This window comes from Sinocyclocheilus rhinocerous, unplaced genomic scaffold, assembly GCF_001515625.1.
Source record: "Sinocyclocheilus rhinocerous isolate Xijiao unplaced genomic scaffold, SAMN03320098_v1.1 scaffold2189, whole genome shotgun sequence".
NCBI classification, from domain to species: domain Eukaryota; kingdom Metazoa; phylum Chordata; class Actinopteri; order Cypriniformes; family Cyprinidae; genus Sinocyclocheilus; species Sinocyclocheilus rhinocerous.
Window position 1 is genome coordinate 340,009 of NW_015645558.1, and position 27,022 is coordinate 367,030.

At 34.8% G+C, this 27,022-nt stretch overlaps 1 protein-coding gene across 1 annotated transcript in view; it reads left to right on the forward strand.

Moving 5' to 3' along the window:
- The window catches only part of LOC107706600 (transcription elongation regulator 1-like protein), a 90,987-nt gene that overhangs the window by 16,334 nt on the left and 47,631 nt on the right, over positions 1-27,022 (forward strand). Inside the window, exons 6-7 of the mRNA XM_016510353.1 lie at positions 8,216-8,275; positions 9,395-9,571. Coding sequence (XP_016365839.1) covers positions 8,216-8,275; positions 9,395-9,571 — 237 coding nt within the window. The remainder of the gene's footprint in view (positions 1-8,215; positions 8,276-9,394; positions 9,572-27,022) is intronic.

The window sequence follows — 27,022 nt, forward strand, 5'->3', positions numbered from 1 at the left end:
TCTTTCATAAAGGCCGAGGTCAGGGATCTTGGGCCTAAAAAGGTTGGTGACCACTGATCTACACTATATACACCATAATAGCAAAGCAAAAACAGAACTGTCACAACTTTGTAGATTTATAAAAAAATTACATTCAGTACTTAGCTAAAGCACCTTTAACAGCTTCAAGTATTTTTGGGTATGATGCGTCAAGCTTTGCACATCAGCATTTGGCAATTATCTGCTGTTCTTCTCCTCACCTCTTCACCTCTCAAGCTCTGTCAGGCTGGATGGGGGCAGACGCACATTTTCAGGTTTCTCCAGAAATATTTGATTGGGTTCAATCCCGGGCTCTGGCTGGGCCACTCAAGGACATTCACAGAGTTGTCTATAAGCCACTCTTGCTGTGTGCTTAGGGTCATTGTCCTGTTGGAAGGTGAACCTTCTGCCCAGTCTGAGGTTCTGAATGCTCTGGACTATGAGCAGTGCCTGGTTTCCTTCAAACATGATGCTTGGAATTGAGCTTCATCAGACCAGAGAATCTTGGTTCTCACAGTCTGAGGGTCCTATAGGTGCTTTTTTTGCACATCCCAAGTCTGTTTTTATGTGTCTTCACTGAAGAGAGGATTGAGTTTGGCCACATCGTCATGAAGCCCAGATCGGTGGAGTGTTGCAGTGATGTTTGTCCTTCTGTAGGTTTCTGCTATCTCCACATATGATCATGGAGTTCAACTAGAGCGACCATCAGCTTCTTGGTCACCACACTAACCAAAGCCCTTCTCCATCAATTGCTCAGTTTTGTCAGGAGGCCAGCTCTAGGAAGAGTTATGGTTGTTCCAAATGTTTTCCATTATGGATAATGGAGGCTACATGCTTCTGTGAACCCTCAATGCAGCAGAATTTTTTTCTGAACTCTTCCCCAGATGTGTGGTTTGATGCAATACTGTCTCTGAGCTCTACAGGCAGTTTTTGTTTACCCCAGGGCTTGGTCTAATATGCATTTTCAGCTGTTAGACCTTTTATTAAGACATGTGTGCCTTTCCAAATCATACCCATTCAATTGAATTTGCCACAGGTTAACTTCACTCAAAGTGTGGCAACATTTACAAGCAAAATGAATGCTCCTGAGTTAAATTTCAACTGTCCCAGATAAAGGTATGAATACTTATGCAATGGAATCATTTACGTTTTTTATCTTTAATAAATTTGCAAAGATGTTAAAAACCTGTTATTTGTTATTATGGTGTATGGAATGTAGATTGATGTGGAAAAAAATAATAATTTAAAGCAGTTTAACATAAGGTTGCAACAAAACAAAACGTGAAAAAAAATGAATTGAATACTTTTGCAAGGCACTGTATATGGTTGGGGTGAATAATTGTGTTGTCTCTAAGGGATATTTTAGCCTCTGTGATGATTTGAAGATGGAAAAAATTGAAAAAATGAAATTTAATATATGAGAAAATATATTTTCACTTTTATGAAGATTTAATTATATTCTAAAAAAAATATTAAAAATGTATCAAAATGTATCAAAATGTGTGAAATTATAAAATTAAAATTATAAAATTAGTTTATTATATATCTATATACAGACCAGTTTGAGGCAATAACCCAAGATTTGATGGCTGATTTGTGATTGTTTTTGATTGATTCATTAAAAAGAACTGCCTAAAATAAGTTGTTTGTTAGTGAATCTGAGTACACCGCTTGCACCGTTTTTTGTTTTTTTGCGCAGCCAAGAGAAAGATGTGTTTTCTGTTTAGTGTCTGTATTATTTCGCAGTGGCCAGTCTTTTCTTATTTATTTTGCTGAATCACTGTAGAGATTCAGTATAGGTGCACAGCGCTGCTGAATAATGGTGCAGGAAACAATTTACATGAAAATTATTTGATTCCTGTATTTTTTTTAAACTTAAACTTAGGAATTAGTCCAAACATAATATGTTTTGTAGCAATTCATGAATATAAAATTGGAAAATTAAAAAATGCCTCCAAATAAAGGTGATTGAGGCAACCAAACTAGTTCAGCTTTATTTTAGCTCGCTCGCTCGCGGTCATTCATTTATCATCTAATGGGTGGAAGCATTGAAATACTTCCTTAGGGCTTTCTGAAAAGGGCTCGTTCTGTTGTGCGCATTTCCAGGATCTATAGTGTGGTTTCTAGGCCAAAAAGTAATTTTACTTTAACCCACCATTCCTCTGCTTCACAGACCTGCTCCGAAATCTCATTTTTCATCTTCATGAATTTTAGCCTGGTCTTATTGACAGGACCTAATGGAACGTGAAAAGTCACTCTGGTTGCCTTGTCAAGAAATACGCAGCTTCTGGAAAATAGAGTTTAAAAGTTGAGCAGGCGATTTAGAAGTGCGCAGTGAAGCATTTTGGCCCACCTTGAATGGATCACGCCGAAGCTCTCGTGGGAGATTTAATGAGGCTTTAAACACCTTCACATGGAACGTTTCATGCTTTCATTTTGTGCCACAGTGAGATTCATAACCAAGACTTAAAATTTGAGAAATACTTCGATCTCATTAGAGATAAAGGCTGAAATCAGTAACACGCCATCCATGCTAGCACATCAAAATGTGTAGGAAACAGAAAGAAACTCTGTTTACTTTAGCTGTGCCAGAAGAATCCACCGCAGTGCAACAGTCACACACTCCTTCGCATATGACTCCAGCAAGTTCAAACAGAATTCTTCCCATTTGAAATAAGAAACATTGATTTGTCTGACACATGTTCACTGCAGACTATGTGTGAATACTAATTATACACTGTGGAACTTTATTGGTAGATTCCAGGATGTGAATGAAAGAATGATTGTGAATGAAAAAAATGTCTACAAAATAGTTTTTAGGTCATTTTCAAGGGCACAGTCTGTTGAGCGGTGTCTGAAGCAAACCCATAGGAATTGAATTGATAGTTTGCTCTTTTATAGTTTAAGAGACATAATGGAGCTCTTAATGTTGTTTAATTGAAGTATATCAATACTTGGAAGTAAAATGACACACAGATAGGACAATTGTTGATATATACAAAATAATTTAATGAGAAATGGTTGAATTTTGACTTTTAATTGCACACTTGTGACCCTAATGTGAGAGATGTTATTGAGATGGCTTTTATATGAGATGCATTTGAGTTTATTTGAGTCTCTCTCTCAAAAGAATCCACAACCCAGGCTCATTGGAAATACGTGACTGCCTATGTACATTTCTGCAAAACCTGAAATGTGTTGCTCTGGGTAAATTTTGCTGCATTTTTCAGGTGACATGACATGACTTTTTCTCCATTGCACAAAGTCACATATTTCCAATGAGCCTGGGTTGAGAATCCAACCTAGCTTCTGGTCATTACACATCAAAACGGTTTCATTTGGCCTGATATTTATACGCCATAAGTCACTATTTGAATGCATATTATTCACAAAATCCATGCAATAACTTTGATTGATTGAAAATGTATGAGCATGCAGCAACACTTTTGCCCTCAATTAAGACAAATCAGCCAACCAACACAATTTCAAATCAATACATATTGGCACCTGTTCATATCCCAGCAATGCATTTTACCTCAGCCAAGACCCTTAACCCTACCTGGGTTTTAATTTTAAAGGAACACTCCACTATTTTTGAAAATAGGCTCATTTTCCAACTCCCCTAGAGTTAAAGAGTTGAGTTTTACAGTTTTCGAATCCATTCAGCCGATCTCCGGGTCTGGCGGTAGCACTTTTAGCTGTAGCTTAGCATAGATAATTGAATCTGATTAGACCGTTAGCATCTCGCTCAAAAAAGACCAAAGAGTTTCTATATTTTTCCTATTTAAAACGTGACTCTTCTGTAGTTACATCGTGTACTAAGACCGACGGAAAATGAAAAGTTGCGATTTTCTAGGCCGATATGGCTAGGAACTATACTCTCATTCCGATGTAATAATCAAGGAACTTTGCTGCCGTACCATGGGTGCAGCAAAATAGTGGAGTGTTCATTTAAAGATCCCAAAATCAACCACAGTGCCAATCTTTTTTTTTTTTTTCGAAGTTGAAGTTGAAGTTGTTACCTGAGTGAGCGAAATCAGTAGGATTTAGTCCATCGGAATAACATTAAGTAGCTTTTTTTGGGTAAAAGAAAATCCTCTCTGGGTCAAAATGACCAGAACACAACATAAGGGTTAGTGTGAAAACCAGGTTTGCCATCTGGGATTTTTAAGCCTCTATGTCAATGGAAAGGTTAAAACACACAGAAAGAGTTGATGAAACTGTCAGAGCTCAGAGGAAACAGTGGAGCTTTAGTAACATATGAGCAGAGTTAGATGATGGTTATTAGATTTCCTAGTATTACTGGTATTAGATCTGTAGTCAGTGGTAAAAGACATAGAAATTAACACATGTTGGATTTGGCTCATTTAAAGTAATTTCAGAGGCAGATAAAGTTAGATAAACATTCTTTTTATTCTAACATGGGCAGATTAACTGTACAAATTATGATCAAGAATAGTTGACCCAAAAATGAGCATCCAGTCTTCATTTTCTTACCCTTGTCTTTTAAATTCTGATTTTCTGTAGTGACTAGAGACTCATAAAAGTTGAACAGATTTGGTTGTTCTTCTTCCATGCAATTACAGTGAATGGAGGCTACTTTTAAAAGGATGTCAAAGCAAAAATATGGTGATTTTACATCCCTTACGGGTTCAGAAACACATGAGTTAAGAGTGAGTAAATGACAGATTTTCATGTTTCGGTGAACTACTTTAAGTAAGTAAATGGTGCATTTTGATTTCATGTTGACTTCAAAAAGGAAAAGGACTAAAATTGTTGTGCTTCCACCAAACTTCTTACTCAACTAACTTTATAAATGACTGTTGAAAGCCTCTTCTTCAGGCAGTTACCGTCGATCCACGTTTACTCTGAAAAGAGGTGCTCAGCGTTATTATCTGGCCTTTGTGTTGCAGGAGGAGTCCGGGGAGACAGATAGCATAATTCAGCAAAATAAGATGTTTTCAGTGAGAGGGTATGAAGTAGGTGGTTTGTTAACCAGGTAAATGAGGGAACAGTGGGAGGACAGCACAGTGAGAGAGAGAGAGACTCCGACACTGAGCCTCGTTGTGAATCAAGATGATGGCAGTGTAGTCTGAAGCACACATAAGTGGCCGAAAGTCTCATAAGCGCAATCACTCCCCATTTCAGCTCCGCAGCAGGACGGACAGCTCTAGAGTGCTGAAGGCTCCCGCTACATTTACCCTTGTCTTGGCCTGAATCTTTCTGCTCAATTTCTCTGAAACAAGACCCCCTGAGAGAGATGGGAGAGATTTCAAGAAACATGTCACACTCAGACATGAACACACACACACACACACACACACACACATATATATATAAAAGGGTGTTTCTGCACCTATTGGCAATTTTGGCCCTGTGGACTTTTAGAAAATAAGCTCTCTTAAAAGTTTGTGGGTTTTTCCAATATATACATCCATAACAGGAATATTCTGTCTTTTTTCTGCTACAGTGTCATTTCCACACAGTGTTATTTTATGCTTATTTATATACTATTTTAGTATTTATTAATATTCTGAATTATCTTACATTTTTATATTTCAGTTTTATTTTCATTTTAGTATAGGTTTAGTTAAGTTTTAGTAATTTATATATATATATATATATATATATATATATAATTTCTATTTAGCTGTAATTTATTTTAATTTCAGTGATTGTAGTACTCCAACTTCAACTTTTGCCACGGCAACATTTCATCCAATATTTATATTTAATAATATTTCAGCTTAATTTCAATTAACAGAAACAATTTTTAATATTCAATATTTTACTCGTTTTAGATTTATTTAATAATAACACCACCATTTCCACCAAATCCATAATTATGTATAAATAATGCTATGGTGGAAATTAAATTTTAAACATTTAATTTTCATTTGATTTGTATTCATTTCAGTATGTGTCCTATATTTTCACATGATTTTGCATATTTTGATCTTTAATCTTTGTATTGTCTTGTTGCATGCTCCTTGTAGTTGTTGTACTAGTAATGAATTGCTAAATATAAATATATAAATATTATTTAAATATAAAATTGATATAAATATGTATTCACAACAATATTAAAATGTTTTTTGTTTGTTTTTCACTTTTTGTTTAGATTATCATGTTTCATAAATATAGGCCTACTAATTAATATGTTAGATGACAGATATAAAATGTTACTATTTAAATATTACAGTATTTGAAGTATCTGGGACAAGGGTTAAACCATAAAATCTAATGGCTCATATATCATATATAATAAAATAAATGTAATAAAAATGAAAACTATTTTAGATTTAATGCAGCATTCATGTAACAAAAATATAAAAAACTTTCACATTTCTGGGACAACTCGTACTGTAGCTTGAAGGATCTCTATAGATATACTGTATATTATCATGGGGAGATGTCAAAACAACCATTGGCTGTGGTTCAAAAGTTACTTGTGAAAGCATAAATTGTAAGGACTTGTTTTGGACAGGTTTGAGGACACTTAAAGGAGCACAGCAATAATTGCTCCCCTGGAGACTGGAAAAAAATGGCCTCATTCCTGCAGCCTTTGGCCACCGCAGTATTTATAGTGTATCTCCCTCTTTGTTAAGGTGGAACCCAGCACCAAAATAAAGAAAGATGGGTTTTTTTATATATCATGAGTGCTTTTTCTGAACACCGTGTTACTTTTGAGGATTTAGCTCTGTTGAAGTCACATGGCGTGCTGGGCTGGCTTTCAAGAGAAGCTCCCGGTGGATGTATAATTCAAGGTTTCTATTTCACGTCATGTCCGCAGAGAGCATCTCTTGATGAACGATGCATTGTTTATGTGATCTGTGCACCTGTCACTTCATCTCCAGCGGCTAGGTGTTTAAGTGAAGTGGTTAGATCCACATTTATCATTATCAAGCTAAAAGGTTAGTAGAGTTTAATCCGCAGTCCCCATACCCTTTGCTTGGGCTTGATTTCCAGTGCGGTACATGTGCATGCTAACTGCTCTGGTTGGCTCTGATCCACCCACTCAGTACCATTAGATAAAGTGTTTCAGCTGCTCAGCGTGGAAGAAACACCCCGCCTGCTCACTCCAAAGATCTCTTCAAGGTTTCGTTAAATAGCATTTCCCACGCTCAGGGAAGGCAGGAGCTGAAAACGGTGGAGATGAGATGAGCACATGTGTGTTAGCTCACCCAGGTGACTAATAATGGATCATCATCATGGTTTTGACAACACAGTGATGTTTGGAGCTTTTAGAGCACGACTATTGCCATCTTTGAGCTGCCTTATTTTCCCCATTTTTCTCCTTCTAAGGCTTTTCAAAAAGATCTGCAATAACAAGCTATGAACCAATGCGGCCAGATAAATCACAATGAAAACTTAATTTGAACCAAAATATTTGAAAATAGTGCAAAGTCAAGCGATTCATTGTGTTACTTGCTGTTTCTTTGTAATTATTGTATTTGTGAAATTGACTAGTAATTTCTGAGTGAAAATGTTTCAAAATAAATCGCCACCAATTTTTTTTTTCAGTGCACTTATTTTTCAAGCAATTTTTCCCATGTTTCCCCTTCTTAGGCATTTTGAAAAGATGTGCAATAATGAATTTTAAAGCATGAACCAAAGCAAACAGATGAATCACACAGAAAAAAAGGAAAAATCATGAAAAAAAAGTTATGTACAATGAAAAAAAATATCTAAATATACAAAATGTTGTGTATACTTTAAATATGCTTAAATTATTTTATGAGTAAATGTAGTACTTATCCCATGAAGCTTTGCAAATGGAAATAACTGTCAATCCAAAATTATTCACCATTAGTCATTATAATATAAAATACAATATATATGTTGTTTATTGCTAAATATTCAAACATATACAAATACATACACAATTTGCAGTGTGGCAAAACACAATTGCATTATTCACAAGTTTTACGGGAGTGAGCAGTCATGAATGAATATAGTTTCTGTTTCCATGCAAAAACTCTTTATTGGATTATGCATAGTTTTGATTTTAGATCTTTAGATCAAAAATCCATATGCTGAAAAACAAAATTGATGTAGAAACAATTTTCACTCTGAAATTAAATAAATTTCATATATTATTACAAACTGCAAGTAACACATTGATTTAACTTGAAATATTGAAATATTTTTATTAACAGTGTAGTTATTAAAACCATTTTACCTCTGCCCTGTACAGGATATAAGGAGCTGGTAGAGCTTGCTGTAAGCAACACCAAGGTCATGGGTTTGATTCCCAGCAAGTGCACATACTGACAAAACACATAACTGGAATGCCATGTAACTTCATCCACATTACATTCATGCATTTGCTGCAAACTATATCTGTCAAAAGCATAAATGCATTTTTGCTTGCAGGGTGTTCATAACATTACTCAGTTACAAACCACATCTTTTCGAATGTGTCTAATGTGCAGTTATAGAGTTTGTCTTGTTCGTGCACTCACATATAGTAGATATTAGTGGATGAGGGATTGTAATGCTCAGATTTGATAAGGCTTTCAACACTTCGATGTAACACAAAGGCAAAAGCCCATGAAAATGTTTGGCAGCCAATTAAACCCCAGAACAAAGACAGGCCTGCACACAGTATCCAGTGGGAAGAATACACATACTTTATGTTCAAATCTCCACTGATGCACATCATGGAATTATCTCTATTTATAGGACTCTTTATTGTCTTTTTTTTATTCTACATATGGAACACTGTAGAGTTTGAAGCCAAAATTGACCCTATTTAATTTCTTACAGTAACATGTTATGTTTTTTTTAGGCAGATTATAGATTATAATGATTAAACATGATTAAAGTCACTTCAATATACCTAACATTAACACCTCTAAAACATTATGCATTTAATGTCAGCGTTAGAGGTTGTGATCATCTTTTCTTCCCTATTATGATGTATATCCAAGTGAAGCTGTTTTTTTAATGAAAAAAAAAATGTATTTGATTTTGTCTATTGGGAACTGAATGGATCGTTATTTGTTAATTGCTGTGCTCTCATATGATTATGCTGTGGTATCATTTGATTAAAGTTTATGAGGGCACATGAATTAAAAATAATAGTTATGTGCACAGATAAATCATAAACAATGCAATATTCCATTAAAAAATTGTGGGATTTTTCATTTAATGGTAACTTTAAATAGACAGCATGATAGAATAAAAAATCCACACAGACTCACAGTACTGAATTTACTAAGACCATTTTCCCATCCTAGTTCAAGTGCAGCCATCAAAATAAATATTTCTGAGCGCATTTCGTTAAAAAATTCCCAACAGAAAATACGGTTAGGTATTATTCTGCAAAGCACAGTAATGCACTTCTTTTATCAATCTTTATTTCTCTTTTCAGGTTGTCCCGTGGCCATTAAGCGAGTAGGAAGTTCTAAACGGTTCGCTCTGGCAGCAGCAGCCATGATGGCGATGGATTCTGACGTGGCACAGGGACCATCTGTCTCTTCTGCTCAGCCTCTCCACCTGCTCTCGCTCTCACCCATCAAGATTCCCTTTCTGACGGCACCTCACGCAGGTAGGAGTACAAAAGAAAACGCTTTCATTAGTGTCCCTGTGCTCATGAAAAAAATCCCCAGTGGCCGCCTATCAAACGCTGCCGCTGTCCCAAAGGATTTTATCCTAGCTGCGGTTTTGGGGAGTAACTAACTAAAAGTAACAACCCTTTAACGCAATTACGTTTTGCAGTGACAGCAGCTTGGCTGTTTTCAAAACTGTGAAGTTTTTCCAGTAACGTGATGTGATATAACTGTCACAATGGTATGATTGCGAATATGTTATTGCTTTTATACAACAGTGCAAGATGTTAAAGGGATAGTTCACCCAAAAATCTAAACTCTGTCATTATTTACTCTCCAGGCTGTTCCAAATCTGTATAATTATGATGATCAGTGAAACATAAAAGACCATTTTTGAAGAATGTTGGTAAGCAAACAGTTTTGGCTCCCATTGACTTCCATTGTATTTAATGCAAGTTAGTCGAAATCAAAACTGTTTGGTTACCAGCATTCTTAAAAATGTCTTTTTGTTTTTTCCTTGTGGAAGAAAGAAATGCATACAGTAAGCAATGACAAAATATTTTTTTTTATTTTTGAATGGATCACCCCTTTAATATTGAGTGACTTACAATGCAAGTTACTTTGTAAATTTTTGCTCCTCCATAGAGAATATTTCCAAACGAACCATGAAGCATCTAACAACGCACAGTAGTGGTGTTACTGAATGAATTAGTGTTGTTGAATAAATCAGGTAAGTAAATGATTCAATGAGTGACTGGTTTGTGGTCCATTAAGGCACAAGTTATGGTGTGGTAGTACAGTATGTCCCAAAACGTGCCTACTCTACTGCTACACACTCAAAAGCATGTACTTTTTCTTCGCAAAAAGAGTACATTCATGCATTTAGGGAAGACTATAAGTATGTGAATAGTCAACCTGAACAAATCAGTGATGATGAACAAATCACACAATGATTCGATGACTCACTCATAAGGTTGCTTGTTTAGTTCCTGATTCAAAGAGTGTGTCTGAATGAATTACATGCTTGAATTATTCAATGACTCACTAACTGTCACTTGTTTTGTTACTGTATGAATCACAGAGTTAATGATTCAGTGACTCATTCTTAAGGATTGAGTCAGTTATTTAATTCCTGAGCATTGTTCAGTGTTGTTGACCGACTCAGGTGAGTGAATAATTCAATGACTTACTTGTAAGGACACATGTTTTGTACCTGAATTGAATCAAGGATTCAGTCACTTTTTGCAACCTACTGTGACATAATGATAAGACCAATAGAAAGAATCACAAATAGAGCAGAATTTGTATTATTATTATTTTGTTTTTGATTAATATACTCATGATTTTGCATAAACCAAACATTGCATACTTGGTTTAGTGCGCACAAGTGTTGTTTTGTCTGACCCACTTGGTATGATTCTTGGGTTCATAATGAGGGCCTGCTTTCTCACAAAGCTTCTGATGTCCTAATTGGTGAATTGTAATTGCAAATGCCTTTCGTTATGCAAATAACACAGTTTTTTAGTCAGGGGTTGTCAGAAATAGTCTGCACATTGTCTTTTTCCATCACTTTAAACTCAGCACGCATGAAAAGCAAGGTTTACAGTGCATTTCGGTAAAAATGAGTTTGTGTGTTTGCGTACAGTGCTTTGATGCAGAGTTTTAGAGGGAATTTGAGGGTTTTATGGTTGTCGTTTTGGACTTCCCCAAGCAATTACAAGAAATGTTGTTGCTTGAGCACCCATCTTCTTGCTGAGTTTGTTTTGGTGTTGTTCTTACCATAGCATTTCTATTTCTCTGAAAGAAGTAAGAGTTTCACTTTGCTGAAGTGGAGGTTTAAATCAACGGTCAGTGCATAATGACTGAACTGAATGCAAGTACGGCCGTTCGTTTGGTGAAACAGACAGAGCCTATCCTTTTTATTTTCCTGTCTTTCTTTTTCTCACTATCTCTGCCTTCATGCATATTGATTAACTGTTTCCTTCCTTTGTTGTTCAGTGAACTTGTACAGTCCCTCTTGCGGGTGGATTGCCTGAGGTGAAAAACCATGCGTGTGTGTCAATAAGAGTGTGTACATGAGTCTGAGTGCAGATCTATATATTTTATGAGCAAATGTATGTATTTTTCAGCTCCGGTCATGTACTGTATGTGGGTGTGAGGGATGAATTCTCTGCTGTGAATCAATAGGAAATGCGGCCGTGGTTGTCAACATGCCCTGTATGGATGACAGGAATCCTCCCCTGGAATTATTTCCTTTTAGCCAGGCCTCAAAAGCAACATTAAAGCAAACAGGCCAGCAAACCCCAAAGGGCTTTTAATTTAGCTCTAACGATGTATATGCATGTTTGTCTGATGCTGTGGTAACTGGATCACTCTTTTTGTCTGGTCCACGCAGCATCAGCCCAATGCATTTGCACTGTAATGACGCTGTAATTTATTCTGATTGCAATCTAATAGTTAAGGCAGGAATGATTGTCGTACAGTGTGAGGGGAGATAATGGAGGTGTATTTCTCTCTCTGGATGCAGTGTTTAAGGATGGTAACTTATATAAGACACAGAAGGGAGCGAGTTCAGTAGGCTTATTCATTAACCTAAAATCCAGCTGAAATACCATTGCACAGTGATAATTTTTATATTATCAAATCTCATGTATCATGTATTATATATAATGTTATAAAAATAATATGTACAGTTATTTTACAATGTCTATGACTGGCTATATAGTATGCACATGTAAAAAAAACATGTACTCTATAAAATATTTATAAACATATATAAAATATAATTGTTTATGTTACACATTTGTAATGAATTTGTAAGTTTATCATTCATTTTAAATTCATATCTTTGAGCCACGATGCAGATGTCTTGCTGTCTACAGCCTACATAGGCAGCTGACTTTTAAGTTAGCATCTTAATGGAAATGGAATCTCAAGTTTGTGCGCCATACAATTAGCGATACTCATGCTTTATCGATTTAACTGCACTGCATTGGATGAGAACAAATCTGAAGTGAACTGAGCTGGATAGTGACACTAACTTGCAAAATCGACACCGTTATTAAACTGAATTGATACAACTTTGAACTGACTCGAGGTCAATAATGGCACTATTATCTTCTGTTCTGTACTCGTTTCATAATTGATGAACATTCACACGTTATTGAACTGAATTTAAACATGATTATCTTCTGTAGAACTGCTTTACAGCTACAGCTTTGATATGTTTTATAACTGATACATTTTAAAACATTTACAACATTATATTCCTGATTATTAATGTGAAGCTGCTCTGAAACAATCTGTATTGCTATATGAATAAATATGAAAAAAATCAAAACATGTTCCCAAACTAATGACGATGCATAAAAATACACAGCACATTCAAATACAGTCAATTTTTAATCACACTGAGATGAATTTTATTAATACTTTTAAATTATGAATAAATTATAAGTATATATACATCAAACGATTTCTCTCACTTTGTCTGGCAACTAAAATGCATTTATTTCCATCCTAGATGGCAAGCGCAGTGCATGCTTTTCACGCAATGCTACCTTTGAAAGCCAAATGGAAGGTATTTTAGAATAATTATGCTGCCTACCTTTTGGAACAACCTTAATGAGAGGAGCATGTGTATGATACCTTAAGATGTTGCCTATGTATGCAGATCACTAGGTTTTGAAACAGAGCCAACAAGGAGTTTTGTGGATGCTGAACTATGTCATAATAGATGCATGATTTCAAGCAGATGTTGACATTATATCAATGCGCATGAGTTGAGTTTGGTCTCTTATTTGGGTTTATCATGGCCTCTGTCAGTGCCAACGCTGTGGGGAGTCTTTTAATGCCAATGGAGGCGGCTTTGAGCTCCCTTCAAATGCCTGAATTATAGGAGTCCTACACATCTGTGCTGAGAGATTAAGCTTTCAATCGATGCCCTGAATGTGACGCCATTGTTGCCAAACCAATTTTTTCCCTGCAAGTAAATGATAGAGGAATAGTATTGTATGACCAAAATCATGTATCACAGTGTGAAAAGTTTTCGAGCAGGATAACAGTATCAGCATGAAGTTGAGTAAATGGAGACAGAACTATTTCTGTGTTTGTGTCAGAGGCTTTTTGTCTATTTATGTCGAGATGTTGCACAATAAGTTGAACTAATATGTTGTCTGCCAAATTCCCAAAGCTCATGATGTCTAGATGCCTTGTACTGATGTGGGAGAAGTTGTTCTTGGCTCAGACATAAAGATGTGTTTCAGCAGTGATAAAAATGAAAAGTGCAAATATCTGAGACATATTTACAGTACATTACATCATATACAGCTGTGCTCAAAATGATTCATACCCTAGGTAAATATGATCAAAATAGGCTGTGAAAATAGATCTGCATCGTTAATCCTTTTGATCTTTCATTAAAAAAAAAAAAACTAACCTTTCATTGGAAAACAAGAATTTAAAATGGCGGGAAAATCTATTTTTTAAATAATTTTTTTCTTCTAATACACATTGGTCACAATACCCTTTGTTTTCAATACTTTTTGCAACCTCCTTTTGCCAAGATAACAGCTCTGAGTCTTCACCTATAATGCTTAATGATGCTGGTGAACACATGACAAGTGATCCAAGACCATTCCTTCATCCAGAATCACTCCAGACCCTTCAGATTCCTAGCTCCATGTTGGACTAATTTTCTATAGGGTTCAGGTCAGGGAACTGTCATAGATCGTATTTACCAAGGGTATGAACAATGTTGAGCACAACTGTATATGATTTACAGCTGAATTCACATTATGATGAATAGAATGTAACTATATACATGTATAATGTACTAAAGACATATATAATGTTACAAAAGATTTCTGCTTCAAATAAATGCTGTTTTTAAGTTTTCTGTTCATTAAAGAATCCAGAAAAAAATGGTTTCCACAAAAATATGAAGCAGCACAACTGTTTTCAAATTTGTTAATAATCAGAAATGTTTCTTGAGCAGCAAATCAGAATATTAGAATGATTTCTGAACGATCTTGTAATAATAGAAAATAGTTATTTGAAACTGTAATAATTTCATAATATTACTGGTTTTACTGTATTTTTGATTGTATACTAGTGTTCTTTTAAAAACTTTTAAACGGTGATGTAATTCTGTGTCTGACTTAGAAACGTGCATGGAGTTTTGAGTTTGTGTTATGCAAATGCCACTCGTGGAGTTTTTATGACTTATACAAGGTGTGACCCACCAAAAGCCAAAGGCCGAAATTTAAACAAGCTGGGCTGCTGAATGAGGGGACCATTATGCAAATTACATTATGTCTGATAACAGCAGCATTAGTAGGTCATGATTTACATAAGAAGTGTCTTCACTGCTTGGGCATAGAGATAACACTTTAGAGATTAATTTGGAGTTTTCTGAGAACTCTGATAAACACCTTCACTGATAAATCTTTACTGTGAATGACAGAGATAGAGGGGAGGAGTCTATGCTCTCTAATTTCCTAATTACAAACTTATCTCAGAACAGTAGTGGGTAAGTCCAGAGGGTCAAGATGGTTAAATACCATAACTACAGCATTATATATATTAGGGGTGTAATGGTTCAGTTCGATACGACACAGTGGTGTCACGGTTCGGTACGTTTTCAATACGGGGGTGGGGGGGTTATTGGTTACGTCGCAATGTTGGAAATATTTCTGTTTTAAACCAGAACGTTTAAAGACGTTTTGATTGTTTAATCTCAGGCAATTCACTATGCAAAAACGGAATGACGGAGTAATGACAGAGTTTATGGCATCTGACACCACATATTCTCTCAGAGACAATGAGAGACGAATCTACTTCAAAATATGCTGATTACGGTATATGGCTAACTGTTTGAATTTATTCCCTTAATATTTCTCTTGTGGCCCGTACATAGTGAAAAAAAATTAGAAGAAACGTATTCCGTGTTAAACATGTTGTTTTTGAAAGTCGGTGCTTGAAATAAAGCTTTTTATTTCATTGATTTTTATTGATGACTGCAGTGTTAATATTTTAATTATAGGCCTATAATCCATTGTATAATAGACCTGTTTTAAAAAACCTTTTTTAAAAACATTTTAACTGAGGAGTAAATAGCCTAATCTTTTGTTATCCTTGCAGCACGTCAGTTATGCGGTAATTATTGCGGGGTAAATTAATTGTAATTTTAATTTAATAAAAAAAGTAACTTCATAATAATAATAATAATAGGCCTAATAAAAACAAGAATGTAACAGGCCTACATTAATTGGAAATGCCAAATCCTCTTAATATTGCCAATAATTGATGTTTTTGACAATATCTCTGGCTATCGTCGATACAAGATCACCGTCTTTCGAGGCACTCCAGCAAGGGGAGGTTATCACGGGGCAGACAGCATGTCGTTTGGGCTGCCTTGTTGAGCGCAGTGGCACTGAGAAAATTCTGTTTCACACACTTTAAGCTATTTTATTTTTCAAACATAATAGGATTGTATGCATTACAAACCAAACGATTCATTGGACTAATCCTTTTTGCAAATTAATTTCGCAATTAATCCCACCTAACATTAAAGTTTTTAAATATACTTTTATATTGCAATAATTTCACATTAAATCTTCAAATTAATGTACAAACAACATAAAGACAGTATATTTTTTATATTTGTTTAATGGCTTCTTTTTTATGACTGAAGGCCAGTATCACTGATACCAATACTACTGATGTCTCTATAAAAAAAAATTTTCCCCCTAATATTTAACCATTGACTATAGCCATTCAACATTAAAGTATAATTGAGCCATCAATTTTAACATTTATTAGACTTTAAAAAATAACTTCTAATTTAAGTTAACTTAAAACAATTTTCACATAAACCCATTATAATAAATGTCATATTACCTGTGCCCTTCAGCAGAAATATACAGAAATTGAAATTGAAGTTATAAAACACTCATTTCTAAATTAAATATAGATGAATCCTTAGCTATAAAAGTTATTGATTTCCTTGTTTTTCTCTCTTTGATGAACAGACATCACAGCAGCCGGGTTATTAGGTTGTTTTGGCATCTATTTCTTTAAGAACTGCCACTGCTGAACGTGACGCGGATCTGACATGCATTGTATTTTCTCTTAACTCCCTTTACCTTTTCTCACCCACTTCATCTCTACTAATGAACTGACAAGTTGAATTGGGTGTGTTAGATGAGGGAGACGGTGCTGGGCTGCTCCAGGACAGTTTTGAAAACCATTTCAGAGATATGTTCTTAAATGTGATTCATATAAATTATATTACATGCATGCACAGTTTTAAGGCAGCTTTAATCACCGTTTTTGGTAACTTCATGACTTAACTGACCACGACATTGCATGCACATAGTTTCATGCGCGCTTTGATATGAAATGATAAAGGCTACAGCGTGCGCCAGTGCCTTTGTGCTTGCAATTGAAGAGCACGTGCTGCGAGCACAGTACCGTGTCCGCACTCATTTGACTCGTGCCTGGCGCTGAAGTGAAGTGGAGAGCGCGTCTGAAACGTCTCCAGTTTGACGTGGTCGTAAAGATGTTCTGCGACTGAATAAATGCACTTCTTGCCAAGAGAAAAAGAGACAGCAGTTGTGAGTGGGGTGGCCAACCCTATTAGAATATTCTATTCTATTCTATTCTACAACGGGGCTGTTGAATGCTTGAATCTGATTGGTTGACGAACGTTCTTAGGTGTGCGATTATTTTCATGGAAATGCATGGCTAAAGTAGTTACATAACCATATCACTTTGCCAAATGATTTCAGTTATTTAAAAGGTCCGTCCAGCCTACAACAGCAAAAGAACCACAATCCATAATGTAGCGTCTGGACCAATCAGACACACCATTTTTCATTTGATTTAACAAATCAATTATTCATTAGATTAACAAACATTCCATGGGCTTATTATTTTGGATAAGAGCATCTGCTAAATGAATAAATGTACATATTTTTAAGCAGTGCAAATGTTATTAAAATTGTTTCTTGAGCAGCAAATCATATTGCATATTACAATGATTTCTGAAGGATCTTGTGACACTGAAAACAGAAGTAATGATGCTGAAAATTCAGCTTTACCATCACAGCAATAAATAACATTTAAAAATATACAAAAATAGAAAAGTTTAAATTGTTATAATAGATGACAATGTTACTGAGAGATTTTTTCAAAAACATTAAGAGAAAATGTCGTATCGAACCGTGACCCCCGAACCAAGGTACGTACCGAACCGTGACATCTGTGTACCGTTCCACCCCTAATATATACAGTATATATATATATATATATATGTGTGTATCTGGTAAAGGCTTCCACTCAGCCGCAGCTCTAAGCTCTCAGCTCTCTCATGGACTCGTGGACAGCTTGTACTACTCTTGTTCACACTGATCAGGTCAGCCTTAAAGCTTTAATTGATTGAAAAGGTCACCGGAGAGTGATAAAGTGTGAGAGAGATGGGGATGATTAAAGTGGAGAGGTCTCTAGCAGAGCTTTCATTAATATTACGCACTCAGACCGGACTAAGAGAGATTCACTAATGACTCTGAGGATGCTCGCTATGAATTTGGTACCACATTTAGAGAGCTTTGCCCCCTGGAAATTCCCTGCATGGAGTCCTGATTTTGCAAATCTATCAGGCTTGTCATGACACCTTAAAATTGCTTTAATGTTAAATACTTCCTGCTGTTCCAGTTACATGTAGATAGACTACAACAAGACAGTGATTATAGGTTGAATCCAATAATAATAATAATAAACACATATTATTATTTTTGTTGTTATTATTACTAGTAGTAGTATATAGTAAAATGCAGTTGTTCTCAATAAAATTATGTGGAATAGTAGTAGTAGTAGTAATAATAATAACAAATAACCTGATGATGATAATGATGATGATGAACAAAATGTTGTTATTATTAATTACTTTATTTGTAATTAAATTATCAGTAGTAGTAGTAAAATTATATATTGCTATAGTGAAGCAAGGGACACTGTGTATTGATTGATTTATTTGTCCTATTATAGGCATCATTTTAATTTACAAAAAGTTTATTTATATATTTTTAAATTAATCTTTTTGGTTACACTTTATATCGATAGTCCACTTTAGACATTCTATTAACTATAAGTAACTTTGTAACTACATGTCAACTACATGTCAACTAATTCTCATTAATTTGCAACTACATGTCTACTAACTCTCAGAGTAGACTTATGGTAGGTTTAGGGTTAGTAGAATAAGTTGACAAAGAAAGTGTTAGAAGATATTAAGCAGACAGTCTACTAATACTCTACTAACTGCTAGTTGACATGTAGTTGCAAAGTTACTTACTGTTAATAGAATGTCTAAAGTGGACTATCGAAATAAAGTGTTACCATATTTTTTATTGAACAATAATGTGGCATTGGCATGATTTTGATGCTTGTATATTGCAAGGGTCCAGTATGCTGTGGTCTATCAAATTATATATTCTTAGTATATCTGAGATATTTCTATCCCTGTCTGCCTATGACATCTTTGAATAGGGATGCTGAGGGTGCAAAGGAGTTTTATTTTTATTTTTATTTTTTTTCCAGATTATTGACAGCGTGAGCATCACTCACCACCAGACTGAGATGAGATGAGGTGCAAATGGCACATTTGAATGTGTGCCAGTCAGTTTTTCACTGTAAATAACAGATGTCTCGCTCGGTCGTAATTTGGGTATTTTGGCATCACATAAGCTCACGGCTACATTATCTGTAATTTGTTTCTGAGCAACTGCACATTTGTGTCAGCGGTGGCCGAAATCACCGCAGCGACACTCTGGCTTCAACACGTTTTGTGTTTTATTAATAATTGGAGACTGGATTGCACTGCTAATTTCACTGCTAATGTGATTCACTTGAACAGAATGAACATAGACAGATAAACTATTGAATCCTTTACACAAATTCAGGATGTTCTTTTTTTGACTATCATGACTAGAAACGGTACACTAGTAACTATCCAAGCCCTAGTTTGCCATCCTATTAATAGCCAGCATCTGATGTGTTTGCAGACTCTTGTATGCCACTGAGCCTTTGATATATGAAATCTTCATCATTAGCTTCATTCGGCTTGCCAAGCAGGAGCCATTGTTATTCCAGGGCAGTGCCTGTACTGCGAAAAGACTAGTTAGTGTAACTATCAGTACTGTGATAGTGTGATTATGTGATAGTCTTCCGTTCATATAAAGTCTGTTTAGCAGTTCTGAAATTGTCACAAAGCTGTTTTTGCACTTATGCCATGAATATAAATCACCTTATCCTCTGATTTGCATCCAAAATAATCAAATGAGATGAAGTATCTTTCATGTGTGAAGTTTTAATTTACTGCATTATCCAAAGAAATAGGCATTACTGCATGGTTAATATTTAAACTATTTTTTAAAATCTAATTTAATTTTCAAGCAAAAATAACTATATTGTCATAAAACAAGTCCATTTTTTAGTAAATGTTTATGTGCCTTTATTTATTTATTATTTTATCTATTTATTTTTTAATTCAGTTTTAGTTTTAGTCATTTACTACTTCAACTTAAACTAGTTTTATTTCAGTTAGTTGCCAAGGCAATATTTCTAATTTCCATTTAAGTTAAAATTGTTCATATAATGTTTAATTTATAAGTCCACTGAGGTATGAGGTATGAAAGGCCAAACAATGTGCAATACTTTTTTTCTGCAGACATTGTAAGTTTCTTTTTTGATAATGCCTGCTTTATTTTTGCATCCAAAATAATCAAATGAGAAATGAAGTTTTAATTCACTGGATTATCCAAAAATTAGGCATTCTTACTTGGTTATTTCATATTTAAACCTTTTACAAATCTAATTTCAAAGAACATCTAAGCAAAAATAACTATATTGTTATAAAATTACTAATTTTTAATTTTATTTTAGTCATTTTGTCATGGGCTTTTGTATTTCTTTTCTATTTCTATTTTATTTAGAATGATTGTATTAATGTTTAAACAATTTTTTGGATTCAATTTTCAAGCAAAACAATTATATTGTCATAAATGACTCATAAAATGGTATCAGATTTGGGTCATTTAGGCCTTTAGGTGTTTGGATCTTCTAAATGGCTGGTCATCATGGTGGATGATATGTTCTTTTCTAAACACAGCGCCAGATTGTCTTCCAACAGAGCCGATAATTACGGAATATTTTATTGTTTAATTGACAATTCGAGAAAGCCCTCCTGTAGATCACTGGGACATTGATTCTCACATTGTTATGCTGAACAGTTGGAGACTTTACAGATTTACTGTCTGCAAACCAGTTTCCCATAGCACTGAGAATTACTCACCAACACCGAAATCAATTTAGCCTGTCAAGTTCCCCGCTTCTCTGAGCCGCCAAATAAAACTCTTATCGTTTCTCCGTTCCTACTGTCTCCCTTTTTTAATGTGGGGTCATATCTTATCAGGATAGATGCCCCCACAATTTCTAAAATGAGTGAACTCTGCCAGTATCTTATCGTTTGGATGGAGAAAAGAAAGCTATTACCAGTGGCTCCTGGACGGCTGAAAGAGTTCTGAACTCTTCTTCAAGACTTCTGAAGAGGGTCACTCCTTTCCTCTGTATCTGTCCCTTTGTAAGCCTCCACATTAAAATTCCCTTTCAAATTTTTATCATCAAAAGGTAGGGAAAAAACTCTGAAGTCTTCAAGCTGTGCTTCTGATTGGTTGTCAGAGTAGATGAGGGTCTAATCTCTGTGGGTGATGTCCTAATCTCTGCCCTCTGTTTAGCTTTTCACTCGGGTTCCTCGGTGGAATATACTCAAGTCCGCTTCAAGGAGAGTCTTGATCCATGGCCCATAGGAAAGTAAAATCAAGAATGATGTTTCTTTAATAGCTCAATTGTTAGTCCTAGACAGCAATGAGTTTCCTGATTAGGTCTCCTGATAATTTTTTTTTATTTCAGAAGATATATCATTATAGTCCGCAATCAAAAGTCAAAGATTTCAATATAAAACCATTTCTTTGTTGTTTGATTTTAAGTTATTTGAAAATGCCTCCTTTATTTTTGTTACGTGCATATGATAAATACAGTAGAACAGAATTTTAGTATTATTTATATACTATTATATTAGTTATTAATATGCTTTTATTTTTGTTTTCAATTTTCATTTTTATTTGATTCAAAGTTTTAGTAATTTTATGTGCCCTTGTTGTTTTATGTTAAGTTTCCTTTCTATTTAGCTTTTATTTTTATTTCAGTTTTAGCCATTTTTGCACTTTAATTTAAACTAATTTTATTTCAGCTAGTTGCCAAGGCAATACTTCTCATTTTCATTTAAGATCCAGTTTTTCATATAATAATATTTATAAGTTCTCTGAGGTATGAAAGACCACTTTTTTTTCTGCAGGGATTTTTGTGATGTGTATATCATAAATACAGTGAGCATTTTCTTTTTATTATTTATGTACTGTTATAGTATTTGTAGTTTTATTTGTTTTTTTTGTTGTTGTTCTATTTAGATCTTATTTTAAAATAAAAATATGAGATTCATTCATTCATTTTCTTTTTTTCAGGTAGTTGCTAAGGCAATATTTCTAATTTCTGTATTTTCTGAAATGTATATATTTTATTTTATTTTAGCTTTATTTGTTAACATAAATGAGTTTGAATAGATTTAATTAATGATAACAGCGCTGCAGTAAATTCCAATCTGTGACCACATTGATGATTTGAGATTGAATTCATTTTTTTATTATTATTCATTTTTATTCAAGCCTGTAAATAACAGAACATTTTAGGATTACAAGAAAGTTATTAGATAAAGATCAACATTCCTGAGAAACATTTGACCGATATTGACCTTTTTTATATCAGTAATCAAATGTAAGTACATTTGTGACACTAGTCATGTGCCCTCTATCAGATTTACTTGCTGCCATCGAAGCACAAGAGACAAACCATTGAGTAAAGCATTTTCAAATGCTATTTTTCAATTCAACATTTCACACAGTTTGTTATGGTGCCAATAATTTGTAAAAACAGGAAAAAAAAAATATTTGCAAAACAGTAGCATTCTCATTTGTGGTCTCACGCTTTTTGGATCCCATGCACTGTATATGCATTTACAGGCTATATTCTGTGCTCATATTCTAAAGGCAGAATCATGAATAAAAACAAGCAGGAACAGAAAGAGGTGGAGTTAATGGCAGAGTAGATGTTATATTCAGGAACGGACCTTTATCTTTACATAATGTGTATGTCATAGTCTAGATTCGTGCAGCAGTATATAATTTCATTCAAATAAAGCACCATAAAACACTGAAACACAGAAGTGTTGAATAATGTATTAAATGACTGCCATACTCTAGAACAAACTGACACACACGGCTTTGGGGGCTTGAGTTCTCACTAGGAGTCTGTGCTGATGGTGAATATGAAATCTCATGCAACCGGAATATGAATAGTTAAAAAAAAAAAAATCTGTAATCTGATTACTGTCATTTAAATCAGGCTGCTTTTTCCTCACATCATTAGCTTCAACCCTCAGTTCTGTGCAATTAAGTGGGGAGCTGAAGGCAGACTAATTATATTAATTTTAATTATGTAATATGTCATCATTATTATATTTTAATATTTGTTTCAGTGTACTTGATAAGTAGATTGGGTGAGCTGCTTATGACAGACAGGACGCTTGGTGTGCCGCTGCTTTGAAAAGGCCATCTTGAATGTCCATGCAGGTTTATGCAGGTTGAACCAGAACCAAATTTGAATAGTTAAAGCAGGGATTTAATTAGGATTTTTGAATTCTGGTGCCATTGGCAAGAAACGGCAGTTGAACGACTCAAAGGCATTCAAGTTATGAGTGTCTTTCTGGGTAATTCTTACCGCTGGCTGTAAGAGACTTTTTTGCAATACTACACATAAAATGTCCTTACAGCTGACAGATATCACTGAAATAAGTGTCCTGAGAAATCACACCAGAACCAGACTCTGTTAACAGCAAAACGAAGAGTCAGGGGAACAGCCCATGCTTTTTAACCAATCAGAAACTCTTACTGCCTGTTGAATCATTTTGTGCGTTGGAGCTTCTGACATCTGACATGTCAGTTATCAGACTGGTGGAAGTTAGTAAAGCGGCACAAATTGCTTTCAGCATGGTAGTCTGGCCCCGCTGGTTTCTTTTGATATTGTATTATTTGGAACAAACTGCAGTACGTTTGTGTCTTTGAATATGAGTATTATGGCAGCTGTTCACCACTGTATGTAATGTCCATTTTCATTGTGCTCATCAAATATTTGTCTCTTTATACACTGAAACTTTACACATCAATGCATTGCATGATGCGAAAAATGAGGATAAGATTCATTATTTGGAGACAAACAGCAATGAAATGCATCATATTGTGATCAGTGCAAGTTCAATAGTTTTTTTAAGGTTTTTGAAAGAAGTCACTTATCCTCACCAATGCTGCATTTATTTGATGAAAAATACAGAAACAAAATGTAGTTAAATTGTGAAAAAATATTAAAATTTAAAAGAACAGTTTTCTGTTTTAATACATTTTAAAATTAAATTATCCATTTGTTTAAAAAGCTGAATTTTCAGCATCATTACCCCAGTCTTCAGTGTCACATGATCCTTCAGAAATCATTCGAATATGCTGATTTGATGCTCAAGAAGCATTTACAATTATTATCAATGTTGAAAACATACATATTATAATACAGCTTAATATTTTAGAAACTATTTGGAAGCCTTTTTTTTTTCAGGATTCTTTGATGAATAGAATGTTATAAAAATCAGCATTTGTTTGAAATAGATATCTTTTGTAACATGATAAATGTATTTACTGTCAATTTTAATCAATTTAATGCATCCTTAAATAATTATTCTGAATTAAATATTATCAATGTTGAAAACAGTTGTGCTGCTTAATTATTATTATTATTTTTTCCTTTTTTGTGGAAAACTATGATATATATATATATATTTGGGATGTGTTGAATAGAAAGTTCAAAACAAAAGCATTTATTTGAAATAGAAATCTTATGCAACATCATAAATGTCTTTATTGTTACTTTTAATTAATTTAACGCATCATTGCTAAATAAAAATAACAATTTCTTTCAAAAAAAAAAAATCATACTGACCCCAAAGTTTTAAATGGTATTCCACTTTAATATAGTAAGCTTTTAATATAAATTACAATGCATTAAAGTCAATACAAAAATACTATAATACGTTACATTATGCATGTATTATAGGCCAAATTTTAAATCCAACTCTGTTCTATGCAATATGTAACTGCTTTGTGTTTCTATCCACTAAGGTCGAAAGCAAGCAGTGTCCATCAAATCCTTTTTATGCTCTTCTTTTTTAGGCTCCTGCAGTTTCTCTGTGAATAGCAACACTCATTCATATGTAGTCTGGTCCCAAGAGTCAGTTTGCCGTTTTTATTTTGTCTGTTTTTAGCATTTACAATTATTATCAATGTTGAAAACATACATATTATAATAATATAATATAATATTACATTTTATATAATAATGCTTTTAATATAAATTACAATGCATTAAAGTCAATACAAAAATACTATAATACGTTACATTATGCATGTATTATAGGCCAAATTTTAAATCCAACTCTGTTCTATGCAATATGTAACTGCTTTGTGTTTCTATCCACTAAGGTCGAAAGCAAGCAGTGTCCATCAAATCCTTTTTATGCTCTTCTTTTTTAGGCTCCTGCAGTTTCTCTGTGAATAGCAACACTCATTCATATGTAGTCTGGTCCCAAGAGTCAGTTTGCCGTTTTTATTTTGTCTGTTTTTAGAAGCTATTTCCTCTCAGCCTTGTGAATGGAGCAGCCAGCGGTGACGCGCCAATATCCCTCTGATGTTTAATTCACGGGGCAGTCAGATACAAAGTGCTGAGATAGTGCTCCCACTGAATTCTGTCTTGATAACAAATTTATCAAAGCATTTCTGGCAGGCCTATTGTAAGTCTCCGAAATGCCGGTGAAGTCCTGCAGACCTCATAAATGGATATTCAGCGGTATGCACGGAAACAGCTGTATTCCACGTCTTTGTGTGTTATGCATCTGATTGATCTGTTCTACAAAGGTCTGTATGCAGAGCCACAGAAAACTGGTGTTGTTCTGAAGAGATAGACTTTTGTGGGCTCTGACAAACAGCACTATGTATATCTGCTTCTGAACCCACGCCAACCCCGGCGCTCCGTATCAGACAGGATGTCCTGATTTGTATCTGCTCGCTGTGAGTGCTTCTTTAGTTGGCCAGGTGAATGACAGCTCTGCTATTCTCTGAAGCGACAGCTGTTTTTAGACCTGTGCTGGGGAGAGCTTGTTTTTTCCACAGTTAAGTGTGAATGGAAGAACGATAGAGAGACACGAGGAGAATCACAGCTAAACAAAGGCTCTTCACTGATAAGTCACGCGTGACACACGCTGGAGTGCGTGAAAAGAGCGTGTTGGGTCACGGTGCAGAAACGCCGTCCCAGGTGTATTATGAAAAGGTCATCTGCAAATCTGCGTTCGTGTGCTGGGAAACAACCTCAACTGACCTTTTGCTTTGAAAGGAGCTGAGGTTAGCATGCAGTCTCATTGCTACAATATGTCTGTGCTGGCTTGAATAGCTTGTGGATTGTATGATTCATTGATTCATGTGGTTATGGCACTTTTTTGAGAATACCTACACTGTAAAAAAAATTCCCTAAAATTTACGGTAAAAAACCGGCAGCTGTGGTTGCCGGAATTTTACAGTAAAAAATACAGTAGCAACATTTTAGGTTTTACGGTTTTAACTTAAATTTACAGTTAAATACCGTAATTTCATTAACTGATATAATGTTAATATACCAACCTACTGAAGTACTGAAATCTGCTTTGTATCTTTGTAATACACTGATAACCACCAAAAGCAGGTGGTGATGAGAAAGTCACATGATGAACCAAAGCCCATCACAAGCAGCTTTTAAATAATAACACGTATAGAAGGTGCACAGTGTCATTCACACAAACGCTAAACACCATCATGGTAACACACATGAAACTGGAATAATGCAATAAACATTCATTTAACAACATTAGGTGTAACACACAACCCTAATATACAAAACTGAAGAAGAAACAGTTATTTCAACAAAAAAACATCAAATTTGAAATGTAACACAGGGAATTCTGGGAATGTCAATTTACGGTTATTCACTGTAAATTATACAGTATTTTTCACTTCCAAAAATGGTATACTACCGTAAAATTAATGTCCAATACAGTTTTTCACCGTATATAGTAGGGGAATTTACCGTTAACCATTTAACAGGTTTTTACTGTAGCATTTTTACAGTCTTTTACCATTAAATTCACGGTAATTTTTTACAGTGTACAGTACCGTTTCCGCGCTCGTTTGACTCGCGCTGAGGAG